The 20,607-nt window shown below is 37.8% G+C and overlaps 1 protein-coding gene across 7 annotated transcripts in view; it reads left to right on the forward strand.

Annotated features, from left to right (window-relative positions):
• Nucleotides 1–20,607, forward strand: part of PLCH1 (phospholipase C eta 1) — a 219,594-nt gene that overhangs the window by 109,296 nt on the left and 89,691 nt on the right. For all 7 annotated transcript variants that reach the window (XM_043595074.1, XM_043595073.1, XM_043595068.1 and 4 more), the window contains one exon: nucleotides 19,090–19,236. In XM_043595074.1, coding sequence (XP_043451009.1) covers nucleotides 19,090–19,236 — 147 coding nt within the window. The remainder of the gene's footprint in view (nucleotides 1–19,089; nucleotides 19,237–20,607) is intronic.

Genomic DNA, 20,607 nt, shown 5'->3' on the forward strand with positions numbered 1-20,607 from the left:
TATCAAATTACCAAAATTGATTCCTATGTTATGCTTAGTTCTGGCTCTAAGTCAGGCATGTAGGACATAAATGTGGACTGGTATAATTTTTTATAGTAAACTTAGATCTGAATTTAGGGTTAGATAAATAAATTACTTTTAAAAATAACACATATTTTTCCCTTAAAAATTAAAAATTAGAAGTTGTTTTGTGGTGAGTGATAAAGCATATTATGAATTCTAAAATTTTCCTTCATCATGTTAAAACATTTTACTATTTGTCTTTTAATTTTCAAATCTTTTTTCAGTTCTTATTCCATATGGGCAAATAGCGTATTAGATAGTTTTAAAAAATTAAGCTTTAATTTTAATTATTTATTTTAAGGGTTTTTTTTTTTTAAAGACAGAGAAAAAGTGAGAATGGGGGAGGGACAGAGAGAGAATCTCAAGCAAGCTCTGCACTGTCAACGTGGAGCCCAATATGGGGCTTGAGCCCATGAACTATGAGATCATGCCATGAGCCGAAATCAAGAGTTGGATGTTTAACCAACTGAGTCACCCAGATGCCCCAATTAATTAGTTATTTAATTTCATTGTATTATTTAAAAAAATCACTTGTTAACTGCAAAAAAAAAAAAAAAAAAAAAAAAAAGAAAAACACAGAAGAGAATAAAGAAGATTATGAATCATGTGTAGCTTTGTAATCCAGAAACAACTTTGGTTGGCGTTTTTGGTATAAAGCCTTCTAGTTTCTTCTCCTTTTTCCATGATCTACAGTATCCAAATGCAATGTTAGAAACTCACTTTTGTGTGGTTCACCTAGTGCTGGAGTCAGAAAAAAGTACATGTAGATGGTAGACACCAAATGAGGGAGTAAGTCCCAGAAAAACTGAAAGGGCCTGTAATATGCTGCCTCATATATAATACAGAGAAATCTTGCAGACAACCCGAAGACCTGCTTTAGGAAGTTTACCTATCCTGAACTTGGAGTTCTAAGAGAATAAAATATTATGATTGGATAAGTTTTCTAGCCAGCTGAGTTACTCCACTATACTTTGAAAAATCTAAAAACACTAAAAAAACTAAAACTAAACTAAAACTAAACTAAACTAAAACTAAAACTAAAAATTAAAACTAAAACACTAAAAAATCTAAAAACAAAAAATCTTTGAAAAATCTTAAAACACTTCCAAATCATGTTCTTCAATATTTAGCAGAAGAGACAACACATTGATTACTGTTTAAGCTAATAGTTATTATTTTTTACAGTTGTATTCACCCTTAGTCAAATCTTAGGTTTAAATGCTAAAAATCACTGTTTGTGAGATAAACGCAAATTGACCCCCAGCTTCTATTCGTAAAATACTATTTAATTTTTTTTTTCATGGCAACCTAGAAGAGTTGGGGATCTTGTTTAGATCAGTTCATTGAGAACCACAGATTCATTAATCTAATGAACAAAAACATATGGCCAAAAATGTGTGCCAGGCACTATTCTGCACATGAAATCATGGGTAAATAAAACATTTTTGTCCTTGTGGAACTTACATTTTAGTGGGGCAAACCCAGAAAATAAACAAATAAATGGCTATTAATAACTGGCAATCAGGAAGCCTGTTCTGTTTGAGTGTCAGGATCTACCCCTGTGGGTTACTTAATCTTAGGCCTGAATTTCAAGAAGGCCTTAGCCATGCAAAAGTCTAGGGGGAAGCATTCCAGAGAGAAGGAGCAGTGAGTGCAAGGTGTACCGGGGAACTGTATGGATCCCAGTGATCAATAAAGAACAGGAAAAGGAGAGCCTGTTAGAGTGATAGTATCATCACTTTACTGGGGTAATTATGCTTCCTGGGGGAGGCTGTTGGATTGTTTCAAAAAGTCTAATTGATCTTTAAAAATTACCACATTAGCTATGACATGTCCACCGATGGATGAATGGATAAAGAAGATGTGGTATATACATACAATGGAGTATTACTCAGCAATGAAAAAGAATGAAATCTTGCCATTTGCAACTACGTGGATGGAACTGGAGGGTATTATGCTAAGTGAAATTAGTCAGAGAAAGACAAAAATCATATGACTTCACTCATATGAGGACTTGAAGAGACAAAACAGATGAACATAAGGGAAGGGAAACAAAAATAATATAAAAACAGGGAGGGGGACAAAACAGAAGAGACTCATAAATATGGAGAACAAACTGAAGGTTACTGGAGGGGTTGTGGGAGGGGGGATGGGCTAAATGGGTAAGGAGCATCAAGGAATCTACTCTTGAAATCATTGTTGCACTACATGCTAACTAATTTGGATGTAAATTTTAAAAAATAAAAAATAAAATAAAAAAGTACCACATTAGCTATGAGATGGAGAATTGCTTATGCGGGAAAAACAGGGAGGCCATCTGGAATGCTCAGACATCCAGGAGAGAGATGATGTGGGGTTTGGATCATGGGGTTTCCATCCTGATAGACATGGTGAAGTTGGGTTATGCCTAGATGAAGAATCAAGGCTTTGTGAAGGAATAGAGAAAGGAAACAATGACTTCCTGATTCGGGGGTCAAACAATTGGGGGGGTAGTGGAGCCATTTACTGAGATGGAGAGGCTGGAGAGAAATAGGTTTTAGACTTATGTTTAAGATTCTTATTAGACATCCCAGCTCTGTCATCTGGCAGCCTAACATACCGGCCTTTATAAAACTGAAGGTAGAGGATGGTATTGGAGAGTTACGTTTGAAGTCATTTGTGTGAGAACAGAATTAATGCTCCGGGATAGGCCACGTTGCTTGGAGTAGCATAGAAACTTAAGTTCCTTCAAAATTTGGGAGCAGTTTTATTGTCCTGCCATAGAATTTTCAGTGATTCAGAATCTGCTGACAATACCTTGAGTCACTGCTTTTTCTGAGCTCTGATATCATATAGGAAGAAGGAAAAAACTGGTATTGTTGAGAGTCTAATGTGTGCTGAGAATTGAGCAAGACATTCTTTGTACTTTGTTTTTGTGTCTAACGTGAGGAGACTGGCTCAGAGTCAACAGAGTAGGCCAGGTGACAGTGGGACTGAGCAGTGAAGCCAGAATTCACATGCAGGGCTTTTGCCTTGCGTTTTGCTTCATCATGTTTGCAATAGGCAGTTATAAAGGAGTGGCAGTATTTTCCGTTGGTTTTTCTTGCAAATTATGTGCAATTTTAAGGTAAATATAACATTGCCCATATGTTTACTAAAAAGATGTTTCAAAGCAGTACTTGCTCATGGCAAAGAGAAAAAAAAATCCTCAACAATACAAAAGACTTTAAGGTGAGAATTAAGTATCTTTGTTTCTTCAAGTACTATGCTCATTCTACAAATTTCGTAGATTTTTGAGACTATAATACCTTCAAGTAGCATCATTATGCCATAATGGTTGTAACTTAAAAAAATTTTTTTTAATGTTTATTCATTTTTGAAAGACAGAGACAGAGTGTGAGTGGGAGAGGGGCAGAGAGAGAGGGAGACACAGAGTCTGAAGCACGCTCCAGCCTCCGAGCTGTCAGCACAGAGTCTGACATGGGGCTCGAACTTACAGACCATGAGATCATGACCCAAGCTGAAGTTGGAGGCTTCACCAACTGAGCCACCCAGGTGCCCCGTTAACTTTTTTTTTTTTCCCACTTAACAATGTATCGTGGACAGCTTTCCATTTTGGCAAATTAAGATCTATGAGATTCTTTTTAATGACACTCATAATTTCTTTAATATTACATTTTATGGTTAACCTCATGGACATTTAGATTATTTCTAGTTTGTTTTTAAACAATTACTAAGAAGGTGGCAGTGATCAGCCATTTATCTTTATCTCTATCTCTATGCTTCGTTATGCCAGTTTTTTAAAAAATTTTTTAATGTTTATTTATTTTTGAGACAGGGAGAGACAACATGAACGGGGGAGGGTCAGAGAGAGAGGGAGACACAGAATCTGAAATAGGCTCCAGGCTCTGAGCTGTCAGCACAGAGTCTGACGCGGGGCTCGAACTCATGGACCGAACTCATGGACTGCGAGATCATGACCTGAGCTGAAGTTGGATGCTTAACCGACTGAGCCACCCAGGCGCCCCTCGTTATGCCAGTTTCTATACAGGATAAATTCCTGGTCTTACGATTGCAAGGTCAAAATGCATCTTTCTTGTAAATTTAGATAAATATTGCTAAATTGATTCAAATAATGTTACTCAACTTATGATCTTATTATCTGCCCCACAACTTCATCCACAATAGCTTTTAATAACATTATAATTGGTGCTTATTAGGTAAAATATTGTTTTGCCTTGACTTTAAACTTTTAACCATGAATAAGGTTAAGCATTTTCTTCTGTATTTTTATTGGTCATTTCTTCTGTGAATTGTGTTTATAAATATATATTTTTTGCCTATTTTTAATTGGCTTGTTGTCTTTTTCTTACTGACTGGCAAGAACCCTTTCTATCATAGATATTAGTCCTTCATTTATTATGTATGTTTGCAAATATTTTCTTCTAGTCTGTTGTTTATTTTGAATTTTGTTTATGATTTACACAGTGTTAAATTTATCATCCTTTCCATTAGGACTTCTGTCTTTTGTTTACATTATAGAATGTGTGGAATCTATACTCTGAAAAAGCTTCTAGGAAGACAGACTTTGTTATACAACATTGCCTAGCTGTTAAAAACTGTGTGTCCTGTAGTGGCCGAAATATATATTCTATATTTCACTGACCTACCATGTCAGATATGATTCTCCCAACAACCTATGCTTCTGACATTAAGATGGCTATCAGGGGGTCATCATTTTTCCTACCCACCTCTTACTTTTTTTTCCTGGGCTACAGCTCTTTCTTATCTTTTTTCTTTCTTGATGTTACTCTTTTTCACCATCAAAACTTTTGCTTCCAGTTGCTTCTTCTTGTCAATGCCACTGTTGTGCTGTGTGACCCATCCCTAACATTACCTCTGCCCTCTGTGACATTTTTTCATGGTCAAATCTTGGATGCTTCCCAAGATTTACTTGAATCATTCCACCAAACATAGGGTAAGTGTGTCACTTCTCGACTCTGTATTCTCGCTTGGTAGTCACCCTTGCACTGCTAAAGAAGTACATGAATGCTCATGTTCACATACATGTGCATGTGTTAGTGTGTGCAATTATTTCTGAATGGAGAGACTCAAGAATACTTGTATCCAGATAGTTATGGTTTTAACGCTGGCCTTTTTTTCTGGGATTGACTATTTAGAAAACTTCATAGCACATCTGCTCTGATTATATATGCCAACTTTGCTTGAAAGAAGCTCTCAGGTTTTTTTTTTTTAATTTTCTCCCATTTTTAGATTTTTCTATTTAAAAAAGTGATTTAAGATCTACAGTGCAGTGATTAGGGATAGCAATTCCAATCACAATTGCTGCTAATAGGCTGTGTGAATACTCAGTTACTCAATGATGTTTATGTGGTATTATATTTTTTAAAAAATGGGAAGCTTATGATATTAGGACCAGGGTTTGGATGAGGACAAATGACTTTTGAAACATAAACCTGAGAGGATTTTCCTAGGCATTTTCCTTACCACACAGATATCTATTTTTATGTTTTTTTAAGCATGGATTTTTCTTCCCCACAAAAACACCTGCCCCAGAAATAAGTTGCCTGTTTTAAATGCCATATGACTTGATTTCCAACAGGCTGTGTGGCCAGAAGGTGCCAGGCCTGCTTTAGCTCAGAAGGTGGTCTCTGAAACCTCCTGAGAAGCCATTGGCCTGAGAGCAACAAAGGCTTGGAGGGAGGGATACTTTGTTTTCTAGAGAAATGTGATCTCTTGTTCCATTTTCTGTTATTTCACTGTTTGATGGAGAGCCTTAAAATAGGACCTCAATGGACCAAATTAGGACAGTTTGCATGAAATCAGTTAAGCTTTTTTGTCTTTTGTTGTTGTTGTTGTTGTTGTTGTTGTTGCTGCTGCTGCTGCTGTTGTTTTTGACCAAAAAAAAAAAAGAAATCAACTCCATTAGTCAATAGTTAGTGAAGGAAATAGGGGCTCAAGTGTAAGAATTGGGGATTCTGGGGGTATGCGAATTTGTTGGAATACAGAACAGGCATTCTCTTTTAAAATGTAATTCAAGTAAATGCAGGAGGTAGGTGGAAGGTGCGCTTTAAGAAATGAGTAAGACGGTAACCACCTGAACAAATACTTGTTCTGTGTATGTACTATGTGCAGCACACTGTGTCAGTACCCTGTAGAGACGTTTTTTCAACTTCTGGATAAAATGCTGATTGGTCTTTAAGGCTTAACACTCTGTCCTATTCAGCAGCTACCTACAAGTTATAACAGATCTGAAATTATGAAGTATTGAGCAGCTGTCAAGGAGACAGAGTTTATAGAGAAACAATCGTGAATGACTATTTGAATATCAGAATTTCATATCTTCTAATCCTTGCTTAAGTTGGGATGTTTCCTATTTTATCGGTGGGGGGCAAAACCTTGTGCTAATGTCCTAATAGGTAACTGAGCTTCTGAGTAAGTCTTTGCTTCTTTCACGTAAGTGACTGAATTAAGGCCCAGGGCTGTGCCTGGGAAAATGGCTCCCATTGACCACCATGCTAAGTGAAGGTGCCCAGCTGTGGTCTCCAAAAATGGGTCTCAGCATTATGAAGAGGAGCTTTTAAAATGCAGATTCTTAAGAAACAAGAATTTCTGGAGATGTAGTCTGGGAGTCTGTATTTTAAAGAAAGCCAAGATTGGGGACCAGTTGCTACCTTAGGAGAAGTTGGATTTGTCCAAAGAGCACATTCAACTTCTGTCTTCTAATAGCCATGTACGCTTCCATTTTGATCTAATCGCCAATCAAATAATAAGCTAGCACTTTGAAATTAATGTGTGATATGGTAAACTGCTTGTTCTTTTTAACATACCCATTAGAAATACTTTGATGCTCTGCCATGACAGCGCTTGTAGAACTGAGAGAAAATATCTTGCTGACTTTCAGGAAGGTTAAGTCTTATTCATATAGCTGAATAAACTGCCCTTGCCCAGTGTTACCCAAGAAACCAGCCAGGAAGATTAGGTGTGAGAAATAAGTGAAACTGGCTTTCTAGTTACTAAGAACAAGAATTAGAGTCTAGGGGCACCAGGTGGCTTAGTTGGTTAAGTGTCGGATTCTTGATTTCAGTTTAGCTCATGATCTCATGGTTGTGATATCGAGCCCTGCCTCAGGTTTGGTGCTGGGCGTGGAGCCTGCTTAAGATTCTAACTCTTCCTCTCCCCTTCCCTGTTCATGCTTCTCTCTCTCTCAAGAAACAAACAAACAAACAAACCAGAATTAGAGTTTATTTATTTATAAAACGTTTTTTAAAAGTAATCCCTACACCCAGTGTGGAGCTTGAACTCATAACCCCGAGATCAAGAGTCACATGCTCTACCTACTGAGCCAGCCAGGCACCCATAGAGTCTAATTTTTTAATGTGGCAAACAGAGTATTTATAATTCATTTAAAATAATTACAACTATCATTTATACATTCTAAGTGTGGAGGGAAAATGTGCACAGGCCCAGCACAAGAACAATTGGAAAAAAATGCACCAGGTGCTCTTATTATGATCTTCAGGGGCCAGGCTTAAATTCTGTCTCCTCTGGAATTCACCTTGATCCACCCCGGCCTTCCTTGGTCCTTATCGTGCTTATTTTTTTACACCCCCTCCCTATTTTATTAATTTTACATATTACTTACCAGTCTTATCATTACCATGAAGTAGTATCACCACGGTACATGAAGTTTCTAGTAGCTAGACCATATGTTATAGACTCCTAGTATTTGCTAGAAGAGGTCTTAAGAGCCAGCAAATCTGATTCCTTATTTCTATACATCAGATCACTGGAATCAAGACTGCTTAAAAAACGTACCAGTGATGAGCCAGTTAGGGGCCTGGACAGGACGTGAAGGCAGACATTCTGTGCACTGAAATGGAGAGAGAACTGCCCTGGGAAATCAAGGTACCTGGTGTCAAAGCTTGTCTGCCATTTACTAGCTTTATTATCTCAGACAAGTTCTTCACTTCTCTGAGTCTGTTTGATTCACTCTACAGCGAGGGACATTTAATCATCTTTACTTCACAGGGATATTTAGAGGAATAATTGAGATAATATGTCAATAGTCTTCACTCTGGATTCCCAGGAAAATCCCTGCTCAGCCCCATTCTTAGAGATGGTGACATAATTGGTGTGTGGTAGGGCTTTGTGCTCAACGCTTCTAAGGAGGTCCCTCAGTGATTTTGATTTACAGCCAAGGTGGAGAACCACGAGCGAGCCTTGTTAGTTGGCAATGTTCTCTGTAAGTAAAGGCCAGTATTTATTGTGGCTTGGGAGTTCTTCTAAATATCTAGTACAATGTCATATTACTTAATAAATGATGGAATAAAAATCTAGTATGTATGTATTTTATAGCCATATTGTGGAATGGTGGCAACACTGACATTTCTTCTATTGAAGCAGAAAACTCTTTACATATTAGACAGAACTAAATTTAGAATTTTTGAAATTAACTTATATCCCCCTCCCCCATAGGGTGACATTAAATAAAACCAACAAAATCATATTGTTATGAGTTCTCTCTTGTATCTCATTTGTTTCCCAGGGTTAACAATTATGGAGCAGAAATAATTGTTGAATACAAAATAGGTCTCATTAAAACAGACAGTGTTATCTGGAAGGCTTTAACAAAATAGAAGAAAAGGTTCGGACATATAAAAACTACTGATAAATTCCTTTCACCCTTTCTTTGATCTAAATCCCCCATACGTATTTATCAACTTTGCAAACATATTGACTATGTGCATATAAAGTTTGCAAACAAATTCCAACATGTTACTGCCAACCAATTAGTTTCTAAAAACCTTTCAAATAATTTTCTCCACAGGAGTGATTTAGGTATTGGAAAGAAAAATCAATGAACTCTACATTGTTTGCTCCTCACTGGGAAGAATCAGGACTTAAGAGTGGAGCACACTCCATGGTTGTTTGTAAGCACATTTATTCATAAGCTGATATGATTTGACTTTAAGCCTCCATTGCTGGCAAGCAGGAGCTTTTCAAGTGAAGCCATTCCCTGTGAAGAGCAGTTATATTTTATATAAAGATCGTTTTAAAAATTCATGTCTCTGGTAAGCTACCCAGATGTTAATCAGTTTTTTTTCTTTAAAGTTATTCTGAAAGGCTTTTGGATGAACTAGAATTTTATCTTCTTGAAAGATAAGATAATACTTGTGAAAGCTAGATCAGCTTTTTTACAGACTCATACAACTTAGAGGAAAATGCATTTTTAGGTTGAGGGTAGTGGGATATTCAGAGATATTCTTTGACCTTCCGAAATGCACACAGCCAGTTTGACAGAGCCAGAAGTAGAATTCTTCTTGCCCCTCTGCTTCTGCCCCCAACCTGTGGACTGACCCTGAGACCCAGCTGCATGGCCCATCAACAAGCTGTCTCAGTACTTACTGGGCAATGGGTCCCAAATTATGTTTTGGTCCGTGTGGAGAATGAAACACCCTATTCTTCTGCTCTGATGATTTTAGGAAATCTCCCTTTCCTTCCTTTGAGGGAAACATTATCTGCATTGTTTGACACTTTCCACATAGAAATGAAATTGTTTCCAGAAGCTAATCCCTTTCAGTCACTCAGATTTACTCTAATCGGTAGAAGCTGGCAAGAAATCAATTCACATTTTTCATGTACCTTTTGCTGAAAGATTCTCTTGCAGGGGAACTGGACCTTTTTTTAAACCTGCTAATGCACAGTTTGATGAGCATTGTCCCAGAATAAATGTGTTTACAAAAGAGCGCAAGTGATATTCTCATATGGCCTTAATACAGACATGGTTGTAACCCCGTATGTGAGAAAGTGTCTCAAGGTGACATTTAGAGCAGAGAATGAGCAGGGCCCTGGTTTTGCTTATTAGTGCGGGAGGTTATATTCTTCTTGGCCTTTTAAAGAGCAGCACTAGGAAATACATGCAGGTCCCTGTGTGTGTGTATACATATATGCATACAAATACAAACATACAAATATACATACACAAATATGTATACGTCTGTGTTCCTGTTTACTTTGTGTGTTTCTTTCTCTCCTTCTCATTCTTACTGAGTTAATTTTAATTTTGAACATGTAGGATACCAAGAGAGGTCACTCCCATATCCCTTCCACTTGATATTCTCCCATCCTTGCAGGTAACCAGCTTCATTGTTTTCTGGTTATCCTTCTTGTTTTTCTTTTTGTAAAGATAAATATTTGTATATTTAAAAAAAAAATCCCAAGCTTTTTTTTACACAAAAGTAGCATACTATATATATATGCTTATTTATACTTTGCCTTTTTCACTTACTAATACCTTCTAGAAATTATTTCATATCAGTTTATGGAGATCTTTTTTTATTCTCTTCTACAGTTATATAGTAGTCCACTGTATGTATGTATGTATATATTATTTTATTCAACCAGTTTCCTGTTTAGGATCATTTTTACCCTGAATGGCTGAGGAAGAGTTTAATGTGATATGAAGGAGGGGGGAAGAGAAGACAAAAAACAAATGAACACAATCATTGTAGAAATCGCAAAAATACGCTGAGTGAAAGAAGCCAGACACACAGGACTGCGGAATGTAAGATTTTCATTTATGTGAAATATCCAGAGAAGACTCATCTATAGAGACAGTACTGGTTAGTGGTTGTCTAGGGCTGTGGGTGAGTGGGTGAAACAGAGAATGACGGCAAGTAGACATGCGGTTTCTTCTTGGGGTGATGGACATGTTCTAAAATGAGATCAGTGGGGCTCCTGGGTGGCTCAATTGACCAACTATTGATTTCAGGTCAGGTCATGAGATTGAACCCCACTTAGGTCTCTGTGCTGAGCAGGGGCCTGCTAAGATTCTCTCCCTCTCCTTTTGCCCTCCCCTGCTTGTGCACATGTGCGTGCATAGGCTCGCTCTCTCAAAAAAAAAAAAAAAAAAAGATCGCAACTTGGTAGATGTACTAAAGGCATTAAATTGTACATTTAAAACAGGTGGATTTTAATGTATATAAATTGTACTGCAATAAAGCTATTAAAAAATTCACATCAGGTGATATGTTAGACATTCCTACCAGAATGTGATGACCTCTAATTCAAGCATGGCATAAAGAGTTAAACCCTCTTAGATGTCATATGCACTTAGTGGAAATGTTGGGAATCTCTCCTCCAATGATATATACTCTCTATTATACTTCAAATCAGAAGTATATTTTTTATAGCATTTTCTGCTTGAGGGTTTTAGTGAGCCAATAAACCCTACGGAAATTTACTTATTTTAAAGGGCAGAAATGATTGATTTAATCCTTTTAAAGAATTGAATTCTAGGGGCGCCTGGGTGGCGCAGTCGGTTAAGCGTCCGACTTCAGCCAGGTCACGATCTCGCGGTCTGGGAGTTCGAGCCCCGCGTCGGGCTCTGAGCTGATGGCTCGGAGCCTGGAGCCTGTTTCCGATTCTGTGTCTCCCTCTCTCTCTGCCCCTCCCCCGTTCATGCTGTCTCTCTCTGTCCCAAAAATAAATAAACGTTGAAAAAAAAAAAAATTAAAAAAAAAAAAAAAAGAATTGAATTCTAAAGGACCTTGCAGATCACTTTGTTACGCCTTTCGTTTTACAGATAAAACTCTGTTAAGAGTTTTAAAACTCTAATTATGTAATAAAGTTAGAAATACAGTCTTCTCATCTGTTTTGCTCTTTAAATATTTATGCTATTTTGTTAGCAGCCATTAAAATGATAATTATTAAGACTGTGTAGAAACATGGAAAGCTGTTTATTATACAAATGAAAAAAAGCAGCGTGCCAAATGACCTAAATATCATGATTGCAACCAGTATGTCAAATTTGTGTACATATTGAAGTCTGGAGCATAATAGACAAAAACAATATGTGTGTTATGGGTGTTTCTCTTTTAATATTCCTGAATGTTGCTGTGCTGTATCAAAATAAACTTCTTTCCTAAAAACATTAAAGCTATCATAGACAAAATGTAGAATCAAAGGGATTGTGCTTATGTTGGTTGTTGCCTGCATTTGTGACCTGCATTGGCAGATTTTCCTAGACACCTTCCAGCCCTGAGAATGTGTGTGATAAGGTTGTATCATTCTAAGCCCCTGGAACTCTTCCCCTGTTTACCTGTCACTGGAAGTCTTCCTTTGTTCCCTTGTTTCTTGTCCTATTTTATGGAATCTACCCATCTGGCCTGTTTGGAAAATGACTTCTATGTGGGTAGCAACTACTGTTATCTGTCGCTACAGAAGGCAGAACATAAAGAAGTTGGCTTGAGCTGACACTTTGTGATTTAGATGACATTGGGAGAATATTTTATTTTCAACATTGAATGAGTTACAAAGAATGATTGAGGTTGGTCCTTTTTTGGTTAGCTTTACTACTCAATGGATTGTCTACAATGAGGTTTTGAGGAAGGGAGAGATACGTTACATGACTCTCAAGACTCCACTGAACTTGAATTTTCAATTTAACTCTAAATGCCTTTTCTATGTGATAAGACGCAAAAAGCAGCTACGTAAACAATTTAAGCAGCACATTGTTTCAGAGCCTAGCTCTGCCAAATACGTTTCTATCATGTATGCTTGTTTACGGCAGTGGATGAAGCTGAAGTCTTCAGCTCATGGCTGAATTGGTGGGGTAAATATGAAGCTAGTGGATATTAATATATAATATAAAGGCACTTCCACATTGAAGGATTGGATACTACTTTCTAAAATATTTGGGTTTCTCTGAATGATGCTTGCTGAATGGTAAGTGGTATTTATTAGCTCAAATAACTGATTACACTTCTATATCATTATGCTTTCCCTGTTAAAGTGATGAGATTTTATAGCCATAGCAGTTCCATTCTAGGTTAAAAAATGTGGGGGGATACTGTGAAAAGGAAAGAAAAAGAAGCTGCAGTGTGAACAAAGTAGAGGACACTGTGTCAGATGTATAAGTAGCACTTGCTATCAGATCTTTGACAGTACAGTTAATTCAGTTTCCATAATTTCCAAAATTGTTTAAACAATTTATTTTATTCTTTCTTCCCAAAGAGACATCTTCCTGAATTATGTTTCTATCCCGCCCATCTTTTGCTCAGAAATGTCTAGTGAATCTCTCACTGCCAATAGATTAAGATCTTATTCTACCAACATCCCGACCCCCTACAGCCTGGTTGTATCCAGCCCATAATCATATGTCTTGTCATTTTCCTTTTGAGTCACTCTTCCAAAGTTGGAGACCCATCGTTGCCTACCCTCTGAGCATACCTCTACTCTTTCCGTCCCCAGGCATTCACTGATACTGTGTTATTACCACACTTTTCCCCTTTCCAGCCCACTGTGTTCTCCTTTCTCTATGGACTCCCATAGTATTTCCGTCAATAATAAAACCATAATTGTAACTACCATTTATAGTGTTTATGATATGCCAGGCACCGTTTTTAGTACTTTACATGAATTGGCTTATTCAGTCCTCAACGTTTGAAGATTGTTATCCTCATTTTATAGATAAGGAAATGGAAGTGCACAGGGATTAGGTAACTTGCCCAAGGTCAAAAAGCTAGTTAAGTGGCAGATCTGGAATTTTATCCCAGGTTGTGTAGATTCAGACTCTTGTGTTCTTGACCATAGCTCTAAACTACCATTAATAAATTTTCCTTTTAGATGTTTTATTTTCTTAAAGTTTAACCAATTTAGGTCAAAGACAAAGTCTCCTTGTTCTCTGCTTTACTTCATTACATAACCCTGTGTTTGGAATTGCCGTTCCAAAATTGCTGTGACCTATTATTATGATGTATTTTAAATTATTATTTATTTATTTTTAATTGATGAGCATTTCTTTATTTTATTTTCTAATTTACATCAAGTTAGTTACCATATAGTGCAATAATGATTTAAGGAGTGGAATCCAGTGATTCATCCCCTACGTATAACACCCAGTGCTGATCCCAACAAGTGTCTTCCTTAATACCCTTGCCCATTTAGCCCATCCACCCCACCACCAACCCCTCCAGCAACCTTCAATTTGTTCTCTATATCTAAGAGTCTCTTATGTTTTGTCCCCCTCCCTGTTTTTATATTATTTTTCTTCCCTTATGTTCATCTGATTTGTATCTTAAATTCCACATATGAGTGAGGTCATATGATATTTGTCTTTCTCTGACTAATTTAGCTTAACACAATACCCTCCAGTTCTATCCACGTAGTTGCAAATGGCAAGATTTCATTCTTTTTGATTGCCGAGTAATACTCCATTGTGTGTTTGTGTGTGCGTCTGTGTGTGTGTGTGTGTGTGTGTGTGTGTACATACATACACACATCTTCTTTATCCATTCATCCATCTATGGACGTTTGGGCTCTTTCCATACTTTGGCTCTTGTCGATAGCGCTGCTATAAACATTGGGGTGCATGTGCCCCTTTGAGAGCGCCGAATCCTAACCACTAGACCACCAGGGACGGTTCATGTGCCCCTTTGAAACAGCACACCTGTATCCCTTGGATAAATACCTAGTAGTGCAGTTGCTGGGTCGTAGGGTAGTTCTATTTTTAATTTTTTGAGGAACCTCCATACTGTTTTCCAGAGTGGCTGCACCAGTTTGCATACTCATCAGTAGTGCAAAAGGTTTCTCTTTCTCCGCATCCTCACCAACATCTGTTGTTGCCTGAGTTGTTAATGTTAGCCATCCTGACCGGTGTGAGGTGGTATCTCATTGTGGTTTTGATTTTGTATTTCCCTGATGATGTGTGATGTGGAGCATTTTTTCATGTGTCGGTTGGCCATCTGGATGTCTCCTTTGGAGAAGTGCCTATTCATGTCTTTTGCCCATTTCTTCACTGGATTATTTGTTTTTAGGGTTTTGAGCTTAATAAGTTCTTTATAGATTTTGGATACTAACCATTTATCTGATATGTCATTAGCAAATATCGTCTCCCATTCTTTTGGTCGCCTTTTAGTTTTGCTGATTGTTTCCTTCGCCATGCAGAAGCTTCTTATTTTGATGAGGTCCCAGTAGTTGATTTTTGCTTTTGTTTCCCTTGTCTCTGGAGACATGTTGAGGAAGAAGTTGTTGCAGCTGAGGACAAAGAGGTTTTTGCTTTCTTTCTCCTCGAGGATTTTGATGGCTTCCAATCTTACATTTGGATCTTTCATCCATTTTGAGTTTGTTTGTTTGTTTGTTTGTTTATTTATTTATTTATTTATTTTTAACGTTTATTTATTTTTGAGACAGAGAGAGACAGAGCATGAACGGGGGAGGGTCAGAGAGAGGGAGACACAGAATCTAAAACAGGCTCCAGGCTCTGAGCTGTCAGCACAGAGCCTGACGTGGGGCTTGAACTCACAGACCGTGAGATCATGACCTGAGCCGAATTCGGCCACTTAACCTACTGAGCCACCCAGGCGCCCCAGTTTTGAGTTTATTTTTGTGTATGGTGTAAGAAAGTGGTCCAGGTTTAATCTTCTGCATCTTGTTGTCCAGTTTTTCCAACACCATTTGCTGAAGAGACTGTCTTTATTCCATTGGATATTCTTTCCTGCTTTGTCAAAGATTAGTTGGCCATACATTTGTGGGTCCGTTTCTGGGTTCTCTATTCTGTTCCATTGATCTGAGTGTCTGTTTTTGTCCCAGTACCATGTTGTCTTGGTGATTACAGCTTTGTAACATATCCTGAAATAATGAATTGTGATGCCTCCACCTTTGGCTTTCTTTTCCAGGATTGCTTGTGCTATTCAGGGCCTTTTCTAGTTCCATACAAATGGTAGGATTGTTTTCTAGCTCTGAAAAATGCTGGTATTATTTTGATGGGATTGCATTGAATATGTAGATTGCTTTGTGTAGTACTGACGTTTTAACAATATTTGTTCTTCCAATCCATGAACATGGAATGTTTTTCCTTTTTGTGTGTGCGTGTTTTCTTCAATTTCTTTCATAAGCTTTCTATAGTTTTCAGTGTATAGATTTTTCACCTTTTTGGTTACGTTTATTCCTAGGTATTTTGCGGTTTTTGGTGCAATTGTAAACAGGATTGATTCATTGATTTCTCTTTCTGCTGCTTCATTATTAGTGTATAGAAATGCAACCGATTTCTGTGCATTGATTTTATATTCTGTGACTTTCCTGAATTCATGAATCAGTTCGAGCAGTTTTTGTGGAATCTTTTGGGTTTTCCATATAGAGTATCATGTCATCTGTGAAGAGTGAAAGTTTGACTTCCTTCTTGCCGATTTGGATGCCTTTTGTTTCTTTGTGTTGTCTGATTGCTGAGACTAGGACTTACAATACTATGTTAAGAGTGGACATTCCTGTCGTGTTCCTGACTTTAGGGGGGGAAGCTCTCAGTTATTCCCCATTGAGGATATTAGTGGTGGGTTTTTCTTATATGGCTTTTATGGTCCTGAGGTATGATCCTTCTTTTTTAAATTTTTTTTGTAATGTTTTATTTATTTTTGAGAGAGAGAGAGAGAGAGAGAGAGAGAGAGTGAGCGAGCAAGCAGGTGAGGGGCAGAGAGAGGGGGAGACACATAGTCTGAAGCAGTCTCCAGGCTCTGAGCTGTCAGTACAGAGCCAGACACGCAACTCAAACTCACAAACTGTGAGATCGTGACCTGAGCCGAAGTTGGTCATCTAACTGACTGAGCCACCCAGGCACCCTGAGGTATGATCCTGCTATTCCTACTTTCTTGAGGGTTTTTATCAAGAAAGGATGCTGTATTTTGTCAAATGCTTTCTCTGCATTTATTGAGAGGATCATGTGGTTCTTGTCCTTTATTTTATTAATGTGATGTATCTCATTGATTGATTTGCAGATATTGAACCAGCCCTGCAGCCCAGGTATAAATCTCTCTTGGTCATGGTGAATAATTCTCTTAATGTATTGTTGGATCTGGTTGGCTAGTATCTTGTTGAGAGTTTTTGTATCCATGTTCATCAGGGAAATTGGTCTGTAGTTCTCCTTTTTAGTGGGGTCTTTGTCTGGTTTTGGAATCAAAATTATTCCTTTAAAAAATATTTTAAAGTAATCTCTATATCCAACATGGGGCTCGAATTTAACAACCCCAAGATGAAGACTCACATGTGCTACTGACAGCCAGGCACCCTGATGTGACCTATTATAATCAGTGGTCAGTCAAGTACTTGGGTTTTTCTAGGAGTTTTGGCTTTGTTGGTTTGACTTGATGATATTATCTTGATACACTGATACTGTCTATTCTTCCTCTTATTACTGGTGTGAGATGGTCAGTGTGGCTGCCAAGAATTCAAATCTGGGCTTTTGTTACCTAAATGAATGGTGCTCTGTAGTGGGTGACTTTTCTAATGCATGCAAAACCAAATCTCAAATTTTGTTCTGTGCTTCAAGTTAAACACTTAAAGTTTGTGTTTGTTTTCTGAAGCTGTATTTTTATTATTTGATGTCAAGTAAAATGAGAAAGAGCAACCTATACTTCACTTTCCTTGCAATATCAAATCTTAAAGTGATACTTGATACTATGCAGTTCCTCCTTAATTTCTTTGGAAAAGAAAAGGCTCTTCATGTGAAGAAGAGTGGAAGTTGGTTACATTGAAGTTACTTGTAGCGAGTACCCTGCACGTACAGTGTTAGGCTTTAAGATCACATTATCTTTCTTGGTAAAGGCAAGATACTTAGTCAAAAAAGCTGAAGTCTGATGTTGCTGGAATCTGTTTTCTGTGTTTATCTGTTTCTAACAGCATACTGCTTGATAAGATAGGTACTCAGAACTAGATGTTTCTAGTGCTCTAGTGGTTATATATGTGCCTGTGTATTAGCAGGTGAAATAAAAGCTATCTCTGGCTAATATAATGAGAAAGTATTTGGAAGAGTATTGGATAACTTACAGAATCAAAGGGAAAATGTCAGCCGCAAGGATAACTGTAACAACTATCGCATCTTAGGATGGCCAAGCAAGAGCATCTCTTAAGTCTTGGCCATTGAAATGGCTCCATTCTGTTTTCTTTCAATGGTCAGATCAGGATTTGTGTTCTTTGGAAGGGAGTCAAATTTGTTCTTAGCTTAAGTTAGGTGCCCATTTCTTAGTTGGGGGTCACCAAAAGCACATGAAATGGGAAAGGAGTATTTCCAGTTACCAAAGAAGGGGAAACAGGCAACACCAACAGATGCCCACTTCTAACAAGGTTCATCTCAAAGCAGAGAGAATTTACATGATAGTTTTTAAAAAATATTTTATTTTATTTATTTTTTAAAGTTTATTTATTTACTTTGATGGGCAGGAGGGACAGTAGGAAGGGGAAGGAGAGAATCCCAAGCAGGCTCTGCACTGTGAGTACAGACATGAATTCACGAACCGTGACATCATGAGTTGGACGCTTAACCGACTTAACCACCCTGGTGTCCCTAGATGATAGTTTTAACTTGGACAGTGAGTGATTTGGATATTACCTGAATTCAATCACTAAGCTGTTCTTCTAGGTGGAAAATCTTGGCAGTTTATTTCATTAATCAACAGTTGTTTTATGTTCATTTGTGAAAACATGATTTGTTTTCTAATCACATTTAAAAAATGATATGTATCTATTTTCAAATATACACAAAAATCTAATAATGTGAACCCATAAGTAACCATTATCCAACTTCAAAAATTGTTAACATTTTGTTGATCTTGTTTCTGTTGATTGTATGTGACAGCATTATTACAAGACGTTTTTACAACTGGCTATATAAAAACTCACAAGACTTAATATGAAGTCCGCGAATTGCTTTATGAACTTAAATCCAGGTATCAAATGATCAGTCTCATAGCAAAAAATATGTTGCTGGTTAGAACAAAAGATGGCTCTGTGCAGCATTAATGCATTGTTTATCTGGAAGTAGAATTTTATTTCAACCAGGAAGGCTTTTCACTGGCTTAAGACTGGTGAATCAATTCCTCAATAGCTCTTTCTAGATTTCCTTTACCAACTTTGTCTTTTGGTCCTTGAAATCTTTAGGAATAAATCAGAGGTTTTATTTGACAGTGAAGTTTCTGAACACCCATCTGCATGTGCATTGTGTAAGAGCTGAAAGTGCTGTAATCTCTTTTGTAGTTGAAAGATGCATGAGTGTGATGCAGTCCGGGACACAGATGATCAAACTGAAACGTGGAACCAAAGGGCTCGTCCGGCTCTTTTACCTGGATGAACATCGGACCCGCCTCCGATGGAGACCCTCAAGGAAGAGTGAGAAGGCAAAAAGTAAGAACAACCTTTGAATTCTTTTCGTGGCTTGAAATAGTAATACATGGGTTATATTGGCTGGGCTCTTTGGCAGCCTCAGATCTGTGAAACTTTGATATTTTTACAAGATTTGGGGTCAGTTGCTAAAGGATACAGAGAAACTGAATAAGTAGTGACCATTTTTGCTTTTTTATTTCTTTGGAAGTTTCACTCCATAAAAGTTTTCTTGCCCGTGAATGCTGTAAATGTTAATATTTCCCCTGTGTTGGAGACATGATATATTTTTTAGTGATGTTTTATGGCCCGAGGCCTTTTATTTTTATTTTTTTTATAAAAGGTGAAGGATATCATAAATCCAGTGGGCTTTAAAGTATATTGCATTATTCTGAGCACGGTAACTGATTAGTGAATTAACAAAATTGTTTTAATGATTTTAAGCAAAAGAGCTTTGGCCTGACTCCTACTTAAACCCTCTCTCCCACACCTTGTACATTCAGCACCAAGTCCTTGTTGGGTCCTGTGTAATGGCTGTCTCATCTCATTCCTTCCTGTTTTCATAGGAATCTCCTTGGTCTGTGGTCTCTTTACCTTTTGGGCCTCTTGAGAAACTTCCTAGCCAATCTCCATTTTGCTAGTTTCTGCTTTTGTCTGTTAAGATACTTTCATCTTCAAGTAGCACAAGACTTGGACTAAATTAGACTTACATGATAAATATATCGTCTCACATAACAAGAACTTTAGAGATCAGCAGGCCCAGGCGTGGGACATGAGTCTCTAGCTCTGTTTTCCCAAGTGCTCTTGGCTCTGTTCCTAGTGTGTTGGCCCTGTAGTCAAGGCAGCAGCAACATGGTGCTTCCTTTTCAGGAGAGAGGATTTCATTCCAGAATTTTGCCTCAAAGCAGACTACCCCATGTCTCCTTGGTTAGAACTGAATTACATTCCTACGCCTAAAGTAATCATAAGAAATAGGAATGGGGCCACCTCAATGGCTTAGACTCACCAGAACTTGCCCTGGAGTGGGTGTGGGCTCATTTCCCTGTGAATCATTTGGGGAATGAGTTGATACCAGAAGAAAATTGTGACTCTGCCATTAAGGCACAATGGAAGGGAAGATGGGGTATAGGAGCAAATCAAGAAGATTACAACACTTCTGATGCATGCTTAAAAACAAGCAAACAAATAAGAAAGTACTGTTTTCGTCTAAAGTAATTGTCCCTGCTAGTGCCTCTCTGATCCAAACCTGCAGTGTTGCTCTCTTACCTGTATGATGCCAATCTCTGGTTTCTTGTATCAGGCTCTCTCTGATCTAGCCTTTCTAGCTTTATCCCCCGCTTCCTTTCTCTCTTGAGCTTTATAGTCTGGTGTAAATGGCCTATTTAACATTCCTGG

Source organism: Prionailurus bengalensis, chromosome C2 (assembly GCF_016509475.1).
Source record: "Prionailurus bengalensis isolate Pbe53 chromosome C2, Fcat_Pben_1.1_paternal_pri, whole genome shotgun sequence".
NCBI lineage: Eukaryota > Metazoa > Chordata > Mammalia > Carnivora > Felidae > Prionailurus > Prionailurus bengalensis.